The sequence below is a fragment of the Pseudochaenichthys georgianus genome, chromosome 13, assembly GCF_902827115.2.
Source record: "Pseudochaenichthys georgianus chromosome 13, fPseGeo1.2, whole genome shotgun sequence".
Classification (NCBI taxonomy): domain Eukaryota; kingdom Metazoa; phylum Chordata; class Actinopteri; order Perciformes; family Channichthyidae; genus Pseudochaenichthys; species Pseudochaenichthys georgianus.
Window position 1 is genome coordinate 11953903 of NC_047515.1, and position 18601 is coordinate 11972503.

Genomic DNA, 18601 nt, shown 5'->3' on the forward strand with positions numbered 1-18601 from the left:
TAGGCTATGTGGTAAAACGGCTCTGCGCTGACGTTGCGTTTTTATGTAGAGACCAGAGAGTGGTGCCACCCAACTAGGCAGAAGCGCTAACCTCAACTGCGCACCACTCAAAATGACCGCCAAGCGCTGAGTTCAAAGTTCACTTTTAGCGCTGACCTTTTAACATGCAACCAATCAGAGTAGAGTTGTATGTAGCACCGCAAGCTAGCAAGGACGGTAACCATATTAAAGTAATGAAAAAACATGGTTGTGCTTTGTTCTACCTCGGGTGTACCTCAACTTTTAGGGGCCTTAGTTCCTCTGAACACCACAAATATTAGGCAGATTATTATTTTATCATACAGGGGAAATTCAGGTTAGGTTAGCATGGAAGATATATATATATAGATACATTACGCCTGGCAAGGCTAACAAAAGTATGGAAAGGAGTGGATGAGAGAAAAAGAAAAAGATGGCACTGAGGAAAAGACATACCTATGTTAGAAAGGAGAGAAGGAGGAGTCTCCCTCTCTAAAGTTTACACAGTGCAAGGGTATTAAAGCTCCCCAGGCCCGCCTCCTTCCCCTCCCCTCAGATTTACTACTCCTACCATGTTGTTTCTTCACTCCACCACCACCACTGCCCTCCTCCTTTATCCCTCCCTTTCTCCTCCCTCCTCCGAGCCAGATAGAGGGGTGATCAACCTGAGAGTTTAAACAAACCAGAGAGCCGGCAGCGCAGAGCAGAGCTCACACACACTATCTCTCTCTCACACACACACACACACTCATACAGCTGTTCAGCGCTGAGGGAACTCACCGGAGAGTACAGCTGAGGTAAATTTGATGCAGCTTTGAGTAGAGATTATACAACACAGCAGTTATAAAAAAAAGTTAGATGGCTTAAAAGATGTATGCTTACTCTCTGTCATTCTGTCAAAGATTATTATTATTAGATTATCTTGTTCAGTTCAGTGTTTGACTTGAGTTTGTGATGTTTTGTTGAGTTCCATCATTACAAGCCTTGATTTCATTGTTACTATCTTGTTTATAGCTGCGTTTTTGCACAGGACATCACATTTGTCCAGTGGTGGGGGAAGTACTAAGACCTCATAGTACAAGTAGAAGTACTAGAGTGTAAGAATACTATGTTACAAGTAAAAGTGCTATCCAAATGTTACTCAAGTAAAAGTACAAAAGTATTTACATCAAAATACACTTAAAGTACCAAAAGAAAAAGTACTCATTGGCCCATTTCAGAATAATATATATGATAAGTTTTGATTATAATTATTGATGCATTAAAGTGTTCTCAAAGCTGGTGAAGGTGCAGCTAGTTTGAATGACTTTGTATACTGCAGGGTAGCTTGTGAATTTACTCCAGGTGGAACTAAAGTCTGATTTAACACTTGATTATATTTCACATCATTCATCCACATCTGTGAAGTAACTAAAGGTAGGCTATTTAATTAATGTAGTAGAGTAAAAGTACACGAAGAACAAAGTAGCAAGACATTGAAATACTCAAGTAAAGTACAAGTCTCTCAAAGTCTTGTACTTAAGTACTGTACTTGATGTAGTTACTTTACACCACTGCATTGTCTCGTTGGCTGGTGGGAACTTCGAAGAGTTCGACAGCTGTCCACAAGCTAAAGGTCAAGTCTTTTCCCTTTTGTGCTTTCAGACAGTGAGACATCTGTACCGGCAAACTTTCACCTCCTAACCCCTATCCATCAATCCCCCCTGCAGCCAAACCCTGACTGAAGCATCGCATTCTCCAGACGATCTGACTGTCAGGCGTGAGATCTCAGACTGAGAGGCTGTCTGGCTACATCTGCACCGATGGAAGCCCCTACCCTGGCTGGGAAGGGAGACTTGTGTTGCCCCCGGTCTTCTTCTCCAGAGGGGGAGACAGTATGTGCAGCTTTAGCCCGTTATGAGAATACTCTCCGGGACGCTATCAGGGAGATCCACGTGGATGTCAGCGCATTTAAACTGGGCATGGAGTGTCGCCTGGAGGAGACAGCCAACCTGAGCGGGCCTCTTGGGCGAGCGGTGGCTCAGCTCCAGCAGGAGAACCGGCAGCTCAGGAGTCAGCTGGAGGCCCTTACTCTACAGGTGGAGCTCCTTAGTGGGATGACATGTGACAGGAGCACCGCGCTCAACGGCCACAATCACAGTTCGAATCACAAGAACCTCCTCAGTGACATTCAGGAGAACCATCAGGAGGTAAAAGAGGTGATCTATGGGAAGGGTGAGGCTCTCCTCCACGTCCAGCCCTGTGTTCTGGGGGGCCAAGCCCAGACCCACAGTGGCCTCAGCAGCCAGGCGTCCACACCTTCTACCTTCTTATCCTCGCCCATCTCCAGCAGCCCTCCTGTGGGCTCCAGGGTTTCCTCCATGGTGACGGGCCCGGTGTCAAGCAGCAGCCCCTCCACTGCCCGCTTCTCCAGCCGAGCCACATTTGCAGTTTCAAGCAAGACTAATGTGAGTACTGTAGGTTTGAAGAGATGGCACATCATTTTATTATTTTTCGTTGCCACAATTAATAATTTCACCCGTCAGAGTTTGACATGTGTCTGCATTGATTTTAGATTTAATGGTATTTAACACTACTGATTATATAAAGTTATATAAATCTTCGAGAAATTGTTGTTATGTTTGGTTACATTACTTCTTTCAAATTTGTATTCCTTTTTTTACAATTGTAACTCTACCTCTTTATCCATTAGGGCCTAGTTACAGCTATTCACTTCAAAATTGATACACTACAAATTTTTTTGTTTACCTATTACGAACATTTACGGATGTCTTTTAGCTAACCTTTTAAACCATTTATTCATTAAATGTATTTCAAATATTAATCTATGACTCTTAGCCAAGTTAACTGTTTATTTATTACCTCTTGCTTTCTATTCCAAATATTTCTCCATTGTTTTGACATATTTGACCCACCACTTCACAATCCAGTGCCAGATACATTTTTTACATGGATGGAAATATAATATATACCAGCAAAGGAGGTAATCCAGTAATTATGATGTCATTTTTCTTGGTTGGGAAAGGGCCAATGTGGTCAAATAGGCAGAATGTGAGTTGGACTGGAGCAGTGTTGCGTTGGCTGTGTGGATCTGTCATACGAGGCACTGGCTGTGTCATTGCGGTTGCACAAAGGCCCTCCACCGGGATGCTTAAGGATTTATGAAGAGCAGTAACATGAGTCGACTAGGCTCCTGGGAGGTGAGGTTAGTGTGGTCTTGTGGTTTTCAGACCTGAGTCAATTATGTGAAATAAGCACCGTGAAATGTAGGGTCTGGTTAGTCATTATTGCTGTCGTCCTGTGCAAATCATGTGGGTCCAGGTTTGGAATATTTTATGTTTTAGCCTAACCTGAACAATTACAAGATTCTGGTTTGAAGAGAATCCAACCAATTGTTTGGTTCCTAAACGTGTCTGAATAAATTCAAAAACTGAGGGTTTGAGTTGAAAAAAAGCCAGATTTGAAATTTCTTGGAAAGCTGATACAAAGCGTGTTTGTATCAAAATTGTTTTCACGTTGTTCATGTCCTAAGTAAGATCATACTCAATGACAGCACTGATGGCCTGTGTCACCGTTGTATGGCTCAATGGTTTCTAAGTTACTATCAGGGTTCAAATTTCACTGTCACCTTGGGATGCATGTTCATGGAAGTGTGTCCTGTGGAGTTGGACTTGTAACTCTTTTAGGATTCCTGAGCTGTAATAGTTGCATAGTTGAATTTGTTTCTGCCCTTGGCTTGCCTTGCTTCTGATGAAACCAAAAAGAAAATCTCTTGGCTTCCATCCATCCTTTGGTTTCTGCATCACTCATTCATTCCTGATCCTGTTTATAGGGTTTTCAGAACAGAAAGGACATTTTGTCCAAAGTACCTAAATGTTTATATATATATAAAATGTAACCAATCTCTGCATTAATTGCAAGAACGTTGAAGCAATTTTAAGATAAGATAAGATCAAATATACTTTTATTGAACCCAGTTTGGGAAATTATTTTGTTCACAGCAGCATCTAGACAAGATCTTGCATATTTTTTCAGACACAGGAACTATTGATAACTTTTCAACGTCATTGTTTCCAGTTGGTTTGTCGCCGCCGCTAATGTCGCAAACGTCAACAAGATCGCTCATCGTTTTTCTTCGCATTGTGTTCCGGAACTCCTGTTATGTAGCAACATTTCTTCAAGACCAAACATTTTGCCGACAAAGATCCACACAGATACAACTGAGACCCACACAGCTTTATAAGAATCACATGCACACATTATGCAAATATCTGTTGGTCGTGTATCTGTAATTACGAAACTATGCAGTGGATACAACAGAGGAATTTTATCTTCTGTGAAATCATGTGGTCAGAGCGAAACAACACAAGGGCACCTTTGTTTCTGCCTGTGTCTGCCGTGGGAGATCCCCCACTGTCAGCCAAACACAGCGCTGCAGAAACACACAGTTCAAACTTGAGACAAAATACACTGTCAAATGATGTACAAGTGCACAAAGGTTCACATGCATATGCTGCCTCCTACAGTATGGAAATGAGCTTAATTTCATTTTATTGACCCACTTTCAGTAGTCAGATCTTCATAAAACTTGCAGATCACTCTTCCTGCTATGATCCTCAATCGTCTGTGAAGTGGAGACAGTACATAAAGTTCAGCTGACTGTTCAAACAGGCCTGATTGACATGATACACACATTAACGCACACACAGCGACACATTGCAGGTATTTGTATTGGCTGGAATCCAAGCTAAATCCATCTGAGCCAGAGAGATGTGTTCCAGCCTGCTCTCCAGCTGTTACAGTGCACCTTCACCTGACCCAACTCAGCTGCCATACACACCTGCACACACACAAACCTTAAAACACACCTGCAGCACATTAGCATGACCTCGTTCATATGGAAATCACACCTGTAGCATCGGTAAACCATGAATATTTACTATTATTTCTTTATATCTCTGCCAGGCTTGGAGAGATAATGTGCTTGTGCTCATATGTGTATCTTACTGTGCATGTATCATACAGTAAGTGTTCAGCAGCTACTTAAAGGTCCCATGTCATGCTTTTCCGGTTATTGCCCGTCCCCTTGTGTGTTATGAAAGTTTATATGCATGTAAACGGTCTGCAGAGTCACAAACCCTCAAAGTACACCCTGTAGCGAGTAAAACTCTAACACAGAAAATATGTATGTATGTATATATATATATATATATATATATATATATATGTGTGTGTGTTGCATATTTGGCAATCGGCTAGGCTAAACCTTCTAGCTACATGTGTAGCTTTTTCATTTTTGTAACACTTACATCCATAAAAAGTTAGGTCTCATTTTGAACTGGAGCATCTGCATATTCATTCTATATATTATTTGTTCAATAATTGGATCACGCAATAACTGTGTTAGCTTTAGCTGCTAGCCAGTTTTCTATGATTTCTTATGATTGTAGATAGTACAACATGATACAAATAAATCCCCTTTGTTCTTCTCTCTCCTCAAATCAAACATCTGCTCATATGATACTGTGTGTATGTGTGTAGGTCTATTCAAGCTCATTCGGTTTTTATGGACAACAACCCTGATGAACAGCAATATGTTGTCAATGTTGTCATAATTTGCTGCCTCCGTTTCACTTTTCTGATTCAGTACATTGGAATGTGCATATCAATTCTTGAATGGAAACCCAGCTCTGTGTGTGTGTGTGTGTGTGTGTGTGTGTGTGTGTGTGTGTGTGTGTGTGTGTGTGTGTGTGTGTGTGTGTGTGTGTGTGTGTGTGTGTGTGTGTGTGTGTGTGTGTGTGTGTGTGTGTGTGTGTGTGTGTGTGTGTGTGTGTGTGTGTGTGTGTGTGTGTGTGTGTGTGTGTGTGTGTGTGTGTGTGTGTGTGTGTGGGGGGGGTCTGGAGGGTTTTTGAGGTCTGTGTGCCTCTTTTCTGTCCTATAATGGTTCTGGCCAACAGGAATTAGTCAAGATTAGGTTTAGGAGAAAGAGCTAAGCCTCCTCAACAATGTTTTGTCTTCCTCCTGCCCCCCCCCCCCCCCCCGACACACACACACACACACACACACACACACACACACACACACACACACACAGAAGACTGCAGACAAAATGTTGCCAATTACAGTGGCAAAGTAGCCATCTCAATGATCCATTGTGTGGCTTCTTGTGCTTCATTGGGAATACATTGAGTATGGAAGGATTACAGAATCGACCCTCCTCTCTGACTCATTCCTCTACGTCTCCTACCCGCACCCTTGACTCAACTCCACAAATGTTTAACTAGGGGCTGACAGTTTGTGCAGATATGACACATTCTTGTGATTGATTGAGGCATTGGCAATCGGTTCTGATGAATTAATGTTCAGGCAGTAAGCTATATACTTCTTATAGTAGAAACTGTAAACCTAAAACAAACTTAATATAATGTCCACTTAAAAGGTTCTTTCAAAATGTTCATCATCTCACACTATCTTGTTCAGCGGCTCGGCTGTTATCAGATGATCTAAGGTGGTTACTTTGGTCATGTGATAACAGGTGGTCATATGCCGGTATAGAGAGTAAAACTCTAACCCAATAAATGTATCTTTAGGTAATTTGGGACTGCACAGATTTTACATGTCTGAGAAAATGGATAGATGTCAAAGCGATATTATTAGATCAACGTGATTGCTCAGCACTACTCAAACTACAAACTGACTACAAACGGAAACCAGGGGCCTCATTTATAAAGGGATATACGCTCAAAAGATGGCGTACGCCAGTTTCTACGCAATGTTTGCGATTTATAAAATACTAACTTGACGGGAAAATGTGCGGTCCTCCACGCAAACTCTAACCCATGCGTACGCACTAAGCACACAAACGGGAGAGACGAGAAACTGCGACACCGTTGGCAGAAGGAAGAATGGAGAGAAATATGTGGAAATAATACCATAAATAAAATGTTACCTCTCATTTATCATATAGGAAGAATTCATTTTCAAACATTGTCTTAAAATGATTAAACAAACGCCTGTTTGCGACTCCTCAGTGCACACAAAAACACAACTTGGAGAAATAAATAAATATGTTATTTAAAACCACCTCGAATATGTTGTGTTAATGTTATGAAATGTTTTCTCATAAATGATGTGGTAAGCAGGAGGACAGAATTACGTCTAAACTGACGCCGTTTTGCATTTCTATAGGTTGTAGATACGAGCATGGTTTTATATATTATCATGTTTAATCGTGTTTTATGCCGTTTGCCAAGACTTGATAAGTCGCTCGTAAAACACAGGAGGTATGGAGACTAAGAACACCATGTGGTCAATTGTACAGCTAATATAACACAACATATTAGTTGTATTTCCTTTAACTGGTGGATATAGAGTTGCTGCGGGGGGGGGGGGGGGTTGAGATGCACAGGCTGCAGTGGAGACGCTGCACACAGCTGATCGACAGCTGGGACACAAACCACCAAATACAAAAACATAATTCAGATCCAGTCGTCTTGACTCCACTCCGGAGGGATTCCCCGATCATTTCTTACAGTTTCTCATTAAGGGGGGGGTCTCCTGTCCCCGGTACAAACACACTGCCTGAGGAAGGCTATGTGTATTCTTTTTGTCATCAACCTTTTTCGGACCACTTATTTATTTATTTTGGTGACGATCCGACCTCCATGCTGCTACTCTGGTTCAAACTGCATCCACCAAACAATATGATTTATCCCGACCTCCCCAAAATAACCAAAATCTTGCACGGTGTGAGATGTGTTTTTTAGCTGTTCTGTCGTCATTTCCTGCGATCTTCTTCATAAAGTCAGTCAAAATGAATGAATGAATGGGCGTTTCTTTGACTATTTATAGGCAAATATGGGCGTTACGTGAAGCCCGCAAAAGCTGCACCGCGTTTCGAGTCGATTGTGATTTATAAAGGGAAACCGGGGCTGAAGTCGAATAGTCCATTTAGCTTAGGAACCTTCCTAAAGGAGTGAAATGACCCGGAAGTCCCTCAGTGGCAGCCATGATAAGTGCCGTTCGAATTCTCTAGAATGATGAGAATGATAGGAAAGGAGGTTTCAAACTTCCTTTATAACCTCCTTTAGCTTAGGAACCACTGGACCTCCCTAACCGACAGGAGAAGCGAAAATGCTGCCCCACAATGCATTGCAGCCGCAGCATTTGCCGTCACTCAACAGTCGGCCGTTCACGGAAACAACCGATTATGACCGAGAAATGATATCATGAAAGTTACGGTGCTTATTAAGCATTTTAAAACATAGGTGGTAAGTTGCCAAAGTGCTTTGTTTTGAACGTTCACCAGTATTATAATCAAAAAGAGAAATATGAACGTTAGTTTTTACTGAAATGATCAAATAAAGTCAACATTTCACAGTCTTTACTGAGCTGTGTGGAGTTTGTTCAACTTTTAAAAGATGTTTGAATGGTGATATACACAGTGATAGATGTTAAGGACTAACGTCTATAATAAATACATTTGTATTGATTTTAAGAACTTGTCATAGTTCATACAATCATACGTATTGGGATCATTGGTATTAATGTGGACCGGAGGGAGAGGGTGACGAGCATAAGTTTCACTTTCCTTTTTTATTTCAATTCCAACTTTGGTCCTGAAGAATATGTTTCTCTGTTGTCCACGTTCATAAAGCAAAGCAGCAGCATCAGAGCACGGAGCAGAGTCTCTAGATGAGTTTACAGTAGTCCCTCGTTCTTATTGAACATCCATGTTGTAGTCCGCTATAGAAAACTGTGGTTTCCATAGTTCCCCCACAGCAGCAGACGCACATTCAGGACGTCCGCTGGTGCATCATAAACACGTTGGATAGTGAAAGTGCAGTCGGATTCTCTAAAGTACCGCAGTCTCTTCTCCTAAGTCCTTTTGAATTCTCCTATCCACTATCCCTTAACCCCGTGACGTTTCACTCAGAGGTCAAGGAATAGACGATAGGGTTAGAACTTAGGAGCTGATCTTTGGACTATTCGACTGCAGCCCGGCGTAGGAAGTGCTGTACGCACTTTCCTCGCCGGTACGCAATGTTTGGTGAATCGGAAAATGTCGGAAGCTTTCATCTATCCTAGAACTAGACCATTTCTTTAGTTTCAGAGGTTTGTTATGATAGATTAATGAAATTGATAAACTGTGTGGCCGATAAGTGCTCTATATCTAAACAGAGATATTGTGGTTGAGATCCACAACATTACTGCAAGGTTGAGATTGGATCGAGTGCTCTAGCTTGAAAATGGTTATCGACATAATCAGTCAATATAATCACACTTCTTTTGCATCCAGTGGAGTTTCCTACTGTTGGCCATTAACAATCATTTACATTTGAGACACTTCTGCATTACTTTCACTTTTGAGACCCAGGGTTGGCCTGGTCTAGATCCAGCAAGACACTTTTACTGATAATTAAATAAGTGAAAGTGTGTTTGATTCTGTGTGTAAGCTCAGAAGTACGAAGGTTTGTAGAGGGCGTGGTTTAGTTTAGTTTATCCCCATGACGAAGACATTTGACATGTACACACTGTCTGGAGACTCCCCCGGCTTAGCCAGCTAACTGTATCAGGCACGGTGACGTACAGCTGCTAAAATCTGTGTACACAGATACTGGAAGTACTTATCCATCTATCCGTCCATCCAAGAACTCCTCCCTGGCTCTGTGGCCCCTTCCTCACCCTTTTACCCCTCCCCCAATCTCCCTCACAGACCTCAGCTGCATTTTAAGGCTGGATTCCTGGCACCAACTATGTGGCTATTAATACAGCAACACAGAAAACAGAGCGTCAAGCACTCATAAACATGTATATTGTTTACTAAAACACAGGCTGACTTAAGAATCATAACTTTAATTTAAAACCCATAGTATTTCAAAACCAGCTCTACACTTTCCATCTGACAGCCTGTTATTAATTTGGATGAATTATTTGACAATGCAACTACAAATTACTAAAACCATTTTGAATTCTGGTTTGGCAATACTTATTCTGAGAAAGACATATTTTAAGTTAGAAGTTTAAATAGATTTAGAATGATGTAGAAAGAAATTGAAAACATGGTACAAATGCAGTGAAGTGTGTGTGTGTGTGTGTGTGTGTGTGTGTGTGTGTGTGTGTGTGTGTGTGTGTGTGTGTGTGTGTGTGTGTGTGTGTGTGTGTGTGTGTGTGTGTGTGTGTGTGTGTGTGTGTGTGTGTGTGTGTGTGTGTGTGTGTGTGTGTGTGTGTGTGTGCACATGCTGGGGGTTTAACAGAGGTATGCAGCCACTCCCCCTGGCTCTCTTAATGACTTCCAGACAATAGGCCGTGTTCCCGTCATCATCTCTGTGGAAACAGGTTAATAACTGACTGGCCTGTGGGACAGTTGGCCCCTGCTGCCCTCTGGAACCAGTAAGCCTTACTGGAAGTCAACTTGAGGAGGGGGATTTTAAGGTTACCTCTGGCTCAATCCACTATGTGAATACTTCACAAAGTCATTAAACTGCAAATCCAGTGTTTTGGATTAATGCCCAGAAGGCACTTTGAGGAGAATTGGTTTTAGAGGTTGGGTGACACCAGCGCGGGATAATATGGGAGAGCATGGGTTTCTGCTTTTGTCAGACATAATCATAACCAACACAGGAAGGTGACCCAGATAAAACTGCTACTTTGGGCATTTCTGGGGTCAGGAGGAGTAAGAATATGAGCTATCTGTCTGTCAAACCTCCAAAGACGAAATTCAAAGTGTAAAGTTTCCAGGTCGCTTCCTCTTCTTTTTCTCTGAGGAACTGTGAATCTAAATTCTCAGGGTGGTACTGAGTATAAACACGATTCAGGCCATGATGTCTGCAGACTGAGTAGTTTATATGATGAATGACGTTATGGGACGTCTGCTGTCTGGTGTCTAATAACTTTGAAGTGCTTATCAGTCATGAATCATCAGTTCATAATGTTTGTGTCACTCACAATCTTAGTTCGCTGACACTTTAAACACACAATACTGTACAGCTGAGGTGGATGAGAATGTCATTAGTTATGCAGGTAAATGGTCATCAACCAAAGTCCTGTACTTGCAGAAGATGCATTCATCTTCAGTGGTTCATGAATGTGCAAACCACATTTCATGGCCTATGGCTTATGTGCCTTAAACCTGCATTCTTTCTTATAGCCAGCAAGGGGCAACTCCATTGTTTACAAAGGAAAAACTATGATTATAAAAAAGGTCTATGAGAAAGTTACCCTACTTCTGACTTGATTTATTACCTTAGTGAACATATTCTTAATGAGTTTATAGATCAATTCTAGGTATTGAAGTCTTTTTCAATACAGAATGATGTTATGCTCAAAGCAAAGCTACCTTGTGATTGACAGGGCGGTAACTTTCTGAATTAGGTCTTGTCCGTGTTTCTGTCTAAGAACCTTAACCCTTTCATAGTGTGTTTTAACTTCATGACTCCTGGTTGCAAAAAACATTGAAAATCAGTGATTTCGTAAACTTCTTGCATACAGTCGTTCTGGACCCTAGTGGTCCACCGGCAGCCATTGGCATTGATTGCTGAAAAAGAAAATCAATCAATCGCATCATATCCATTGTATTTGAGCTGGATAAGTCTGGAACCAGATTGGAAGTACCCCAAATAGATGTGAGGGAAGAGGTGATACAGACTGTCTGTGTTCCCGGACCACTCCCCCACCAGAGGTCAGAGTGTCAGACACCCCCTCCTCTGCCTCCCCCTCTTTCTGCCTCACTGCCAGGAACAGTAGGAGAGGAGGACTGTGGAAGACAAGGAGAGTCACTCTCTATTGTTAACATATTTTGGAGCAACGAGGGAGTAATATAATGAAAAATGATATGTTCCCCTACAGCTAGCAGGACCTTTCTCTTGCAGATACTTGGCCTGAAAGAGACTGAAACCATACTGTTATTTTCCATGGTTCTTACACATCTTTAAACAGTCAACAGACTGATTGGACAATGGGCCAGTTGAGCAAGTTTTACAGTATACTGTATCTATATACAGTTCATAGTGTTATTTGTGGAGTATTCTGAATCCAAACTCGTCAAATATTACAGCCCTTTGCCCCTTAAGTGTCAGTTTTGGACATGCAGGGCCATTGTAATGGAGGAGGTCTGGTGACCAAAGGTAGACCAAAGCGACTCATCTAGGAGGTTGTGTTGGACAGAAACAAACATAGGACTTTCCCCTAGGAGATTGCATGTCTCATGTAAAACCAACTAATTGGTTGTGAAACTGAATTTTTAAACTTATGTACATAACGTAGAATACTTAACATACATCACGTGCTTAAGGCATTTAAGTAATGTTTGTGAGGTTTATCAGCGAGTCTCATAAAATAAAGAATATGGATGAAATATTCATTATTATTTAATTTATGATGCCAGTCGTTCAGTCTGTAGAGACTTGGCCCGTAAGGACCAAAATACGTAATGTGGACTTGTAGCTAGAGAGGTACCAGTTCACCTCCTAGGCACTGCCGAGGTACCCTTAGGCAAGGCTGAGTTCATGTGCATATCAGCTAGTTTAAAGTCAATAAAACCAGAGTGAAACCCTGAATTTCCCCTCTGGGATAAATAAAAGTCTGTCGTTCTTTCTTTCTTTCTTTAAGGCGAGACACGGCAGGCAAAAACATAGTTTTTCAAGTACTGGTAAATTTTAAGATTTTGTGCTATTTTGATTCTATAACATGTTTTCTTTCAGGCTTTTGTAAGGAAAACGTACAAAATACACATTTAAGTGTTTATTTTACTATAGTTTGTCTATTTGCGTCTGTAGATTTATCCTAAATTCACCAAAAGTTAGCATTCTAACGTAACATAAAGTACCGCGACCGCTGTGTGCACCATGTCAACAGAGGTATCGCTGGAAATCTGTGGCCCTTTCTCATTTCTCTAACTCCACTCCTCGACTCCCCTCCTCGACTCCTATCCTCGATACTTAGTCCCGCCCACAGGAGATGCGAGCGGAGGAGCCGAGGAGGGGAACCGAGGAGAGAGGAGGAGAAGCAGCAGGTGGTTAGAGAAATGAGAACTTGTCTCCTCTGAGCGGTCATTTTAAAGAGACCTCCATTAATGATGACAGGAGGCACAGCAGCCCTCTGTCTGATGGACAGATGTGTTCATGACCACTTATATATTTACTTTGATTCATTCACAGTGCGGTGTCATGAGACAATAACAGGCTACAGATGCGGACACACACACACACACACACACACACACACACACACACACACACACACACACACACACACACACACACACACACACACACACACACATATATATATATATATGTATATATATGTATATTTATATAAATATAAACAATTTCAGAATCAAACAGAGCACTCTCATAGTAACATAACACTATCAGAGACTGGATATATCCCCCCCCCTTTCCCCTCTGGTCGCTACATTGAGGAAAAATAAATTATGGGCCAAAAGTTTTATTTAAAAGTAAGCAGAGGACACCAAACCAACTGGGACCTGTCTGTCCACTGCATACGCACACACTGTACCATACACACCTACACCACACACACACGCACATACAGTTCCTAAAACAGGCTACAGCCGTTGTGTATTTTATTGTGAAAAACTAAATGGTTTTAGAAAAATATCGACTCTTTGTTTGTAGATATCTACTAAACTAAAGCAAATAAAGAGAGTAGGCCTGTTATACGAGTGATATATATTATACACACTGCTCTGCTTTCTGCATGGACCTCACAGCTGTTCTCAATGTAAACATCACGTCACGATGAAAGCAGTTCATAACATAATATCCACGGGATGCATGTAGAGCTGTCATTGGCTGAGATAAGTCCGGCCGAGCGTCACGACTCTTTGAAACATCTCTGTTGCCGGAAATGAATCCACGAAGGAGCCGTGGAGGACTGTGGAGGACCCATCAGTGTATCCTCGGTTATAGGTCCTCCAGAGAGCCTCCTCGACGCTCGATGCTCGGTCCTCGAAGTGCATTGAGAGAAATGAGATGTCCTTCAACATGGCGCACTGAAATTCATTTCCGGGTCACTACCGGAGGACCGAGGAGTCGAGGAGTCGAGGAGGGGGATTTGATGAAATGAGAAAGGGCCTGTGTCTCTCCTGCACAATCCCATCGGATCCAAATATGGTAATTTCCTTTGTATCAGCAACCAATCGTGAAAGCACAAAGGGGTCTTAAACCAAGAAACGAAATCTCATTGGCTGGTGTCAATTTCTGACAATGTGATTCATTCAGATGCGTCACGTGTTGTGCTAAAACACTTCCTGGTTAGCTTTCCGCTAGAAATTGAAATCTCAAAATGGCAAAAGAACGGCGAAAAAAACGTTTACAGAGAAGACGACAACAATTGTCACTTGCACGAAGCAAGGTTATACAAAAAATAAATGACCCCAAAGATGAAATACCTTCACGGAGTGCGTCGAGGCGTAAGCTATCATCCAAAGAACAGGAGGGTTTAGCTAGCGCCTCACTGCAATCTTTAAAGGTCGTTTTTCTCAAAATGAGTTTTTTCTCCTACTCTGAGTTCGAAATTTCAACTTCAGTAGCACGTGTTAAAATATGTGCATATTTAATGAGATAATGAATAATTTGCATATTTAAACATGCTATTTCAGAAAACTTGTAATACAAAAGACAATTGCCTTATTGTATGTAATTAACTGGAGAAATTTCTAGCTGATACCTTTAAGTTAAAAAAATTACCCTATTCACCTGTCTCGAAAAAACGATACAAATGTACAACCCAGTCTCACAGCATTTCGTGTTCACCAACACGATTTTTAATCTATTGATTCGTGTTCACCAACACGATTTGTCCCTTTTTTTCGTGTTGCACAGCACGATTTTAAAAGCAATGTATTTCTACTGGTAATGTGTTTCGTGCCTGCAGGCTGCAGCACGAGGAAGACCGGAAGCTGTGTGGTTCATAAAAACATGTTCTTGCTCAATATCAAGCCACAGTTATTGCTTTTATTTGAAATCGTATAATTTCGGACTTTTGTTGCCGTCTGTGAGGAAAATAAATGGGGCTCAGAGCCTCAGGATACTGAAATCTGTATTTTTTTAAATCTTTTTTTCCTTCTAATTTGTTATTCTTTTCAAAATAACACACTGTAATTTACTCACCAATAACACACAATTATCCTTGCTTTTATTTATTGGTTTAATTCCATAATCTCGGGCTTTTTTGGCGTCCGTCAGGAACTGAATTTCAAAATAAATATAACCGGAAACAGACGTAGGCATTTCAAGCGATTACCCAAGATCCTCAGCTATGGTTTTAAGCTCGCTGATTGGATGTGTTAGCCGCAATGCATGCTGGGATTTGGTGTTTATATTATATGAAATCCGGAAAACATTTTAAAAGAATAAAATAATATTTAATTCCGAGTGCTCTTGCTTTTCTCTTTGAAAGTCATCACATAACGGCATTGTAATACACGGTTCGGCTGCATTACATATTACAGATCTGCCGTAGTTATTTATTTAGAGAGCCCTGATGAGAAGACCTTTGGAAAAACTGGAAGAAATGCCGCCGAAACTGAATACTTGACGTGGATCATAAATATATCAACAATTAAACAACATCTTCAATTTCTCTTCACACAATACGTCTCCTCCTCCTCCGTTTTTATGTGTTATATTTGATTAAAAAAACATTAAGAGTACATACTTTCATAGGGGGAAAGTATAAATATAGACATATAGAATATAAAAATCAAGAAGATACTATAAGTGATCTCTACAATAAAACAGTTTAGTGCAGGATGTACAAAGATATTAATAGGAGGAGGTGCAAAACAGAACAACGGATTAACCTTTATTTAAACATTAAATATTAAGGTCTTTGGGGTATCTATCTACAGATAAATATTAAGCCTGACAAAGTACTTAACGTCTAATATATTGCTTTCCTGCAATGTTAACTATGTTGAAGCACTTATTTTAACTGATATTATACACATTAATTATAATCTTATGTATGTAGATAGAATAAGAAATGTGCAGAATATGACAGTTTAATGGTGGAGGTACACACATATTGATAGATGTCTTGTAATGCACTGTTGAGGAACCTGTGACCCAAGTTTTTCATGCATTGCATAACTACACCGTAGTTGTGTATGATATGTCAATAAACCTTTGAAAATCTTGAAAGGGATGTGCAAAATAGCCATAATATACAGTCTTTAATTAACTATTAGTAGAGAATAACAAATAATGAATATACTTTATTACTTGTTTCCATTCATGTCAATTGCAGATACATGTTTAGTCTTCTCAAGCACCAACTATCAAATATCTCTCCTGATTGTTGGCACTTGACAATCACCTTACCTGAATTTTACTCAGGTGTAACTAAAGTCTGATTTAAGGGTTGTTTATATTTCACATAATTAATCAGAATCTGCAAAGTAACTCAAATAAATGCAGAGGAGTAAAAATACCAGGTTAACCTCTGAATTGTCGTGGAGTAGAATTACAAAGTAGCAATGAGCTGTCATGTGGGTATATATTAATGCTGCGCATTATGGACACAAGCGATTTTCACCCATTTATTAATTATATGTTTTACATTTGATAACACCAATGTGTTTAATACTGGCAACTTCTAATTGTGGGAAAAACAAAAACGTTCAGTAGAGACGTCCCATAGAACATTTTGCGAAACACAATAGCCAGCATGTGTAGTTCTGGGGGGGCGTTCGATTCCCGTTTTGGATAGTCTGGCGTGGTTTCGTTCCATTTCACACAGCTGTTTGACGCTCTGCGTAACCGTACGGGGACTGTAGTCCTAAACGATAGCTGGGGATTATGGGTAGTGTAGTGTCTTCGGCCATCCTAAACTCAGAAATGTTGACAATCGCAATGATGCTCGAAATGTCCCTTATAGGCCTACGTCTGTTTCCGGTTATTTTTATTTTGAAATGCAGTTCCTGACGAACACCAAAAAAGCCCGAGATTATGGAATTAAACCAATAAATAAAAGCAAGGATAATTGTGTGTTATTGGTGAGTAAATAACAGTGTGTTATTTTGAAAAGAATAACAAATTAGAAGGAAAAAATATTTAAAAATACAGATTTCAGTATCCTGAGGCTCTGAGCCCCATTTATTTTCCTCACAGACGGCAACAAAAGTCCGAAATTATACGATTTAAAATAAAAGCAATAATTGTGGCTTGATATTGAGTAAGAACATGTTTTTATGAACCACACAGCTTCCGGTCTCCCACGACCCGACCGGAGAAAAAGACGTGCTGCAGGCAGTAGAAATACATTGCTTTTAAAATCGTGCTGTGCAACACGAAAAAAAGGGGCAAATCGTGTTGGTGAACACGAATCAATAGATTAAAAATCGTGTTGGTGAACACGAAATGACGTGAGACTGGGTTGAAATGTATCCTAAACATTTATGTTTCCTACAAAGAAACTGCATAGCCAATCAGGTTTCTTGTGAAAGGTATTTTGTCCAGGATCACAACCACGTTTGTAATCATAGTCAAGGAAAGTCCAATGAGGAAGGAGGTTGGGTTGGATATACAAACACAGGACTTTGCCGTAGCACAGGAGTTTGCTGTAACAGGTGAAACCTTAAGTCAATGTTCAATTATTTGTAATTCATTATTAATCATAAGTGTTTATTTAAGCTGCTAAAAAAGTCCTGGTGTATCCAGGACAACATTATGGTTTCATTTTGCAACGATGCCATTGTGGCCATAGAGATACTAGAAGCAGTTGCTGTTGTTCTTGATCAAAAGAGACAAATGCACTTCCCATCCATTGTCTTTGCCACCAGTAAAGTAAGAACTGTCTCTATCTCTTACATTAAAAGAGAATGCAACAGATTGTTACATACCTTCAAATCATAAATACATTCTTGGTTTTAAAATGCACTTAAAATGGTGTCTTGTCTCCACCTGAGACTGTATCCTGCATTTAGCAGTACTGTGTTTATGAAGAGAACTTTTCTCTGTACAGTAGCTCTCACCTGCAATTATGTTTTTATATCCTCTCAGTTCAAAGACTACGCATATTTCCACACTAAACTCAAAGTGGTATTCCCTGCGATTTTTCAAGCAAAATAAATTGCAGGCTGCGTGGATGTATTTGAAGAACAGGTGGTTTGACTGTGTCTTTCTTCCTCCGAGAGGATTCCTCTGTAGACTCCCAAAAGGAAATTACAGAGCAGTAACCTCTGTCACTAGCTGTTTCCTCTGGTAGCTGAGGACAACCCAGCGGATTTCTTTAAAGAAGCATTGCGTATACCAGAAAATGCATCTGCCCTTATACTGCTGATGTTACTGCTCTACAAACCCAACACCACTTTCTGAGTGCACTGCGTTTCCCAGCAGCTTACAGTGTATCTTTGTCAAACTGTCACCCTCCAGCGGCCGAGTCGTCCCGTCCACACCTCACCCCCACCCCGACAGGGTCTTTATGAAAGTGTCAGTGATGAAGGTGCCTCTGACAGCTAAACATTGTCCTCTGACTGAACGCCCAGCACATACCTCCTCTTGTTTGAATAGACGGGTTTCCCAGGGCACTTTGTCTCAAAGCAAACAGCCGATAT

General features: G+C 40.8%; 1 protein-coding gene across 2 annotated transcripts in view; it reads left to right on the forward strand.

Annotated features, from left to right (window-relative positions):
• Positions 1 to 714: 714 nt before the first annotated feature.
• The window catches only part of smtnl (smoothelin, like), a 28583-nt gene continuing 10696 nt past the window's right edge, over positions 715 to 18601 (forward strand). Inside the window, exons 1-2 of one of the 2 annotated variants that reach the window (XM_034096713.1) lie at positions 715 to 815; positions 1663 to 2465. In XM_034096713.1, the coding sequence (XP_033952604.1) occupies positions 1821 to 2465 (645 nt within the window). In that variant the 5' untranslated portion in view covers positions 715 to 815; positions 1663 to 1820. The remainder of the gene's footprint in view (positions 816 to 1662; positions 2466 to 18601) is intronic. The other variant, XM_034096714.1, reaches the window with a different exon arrangement.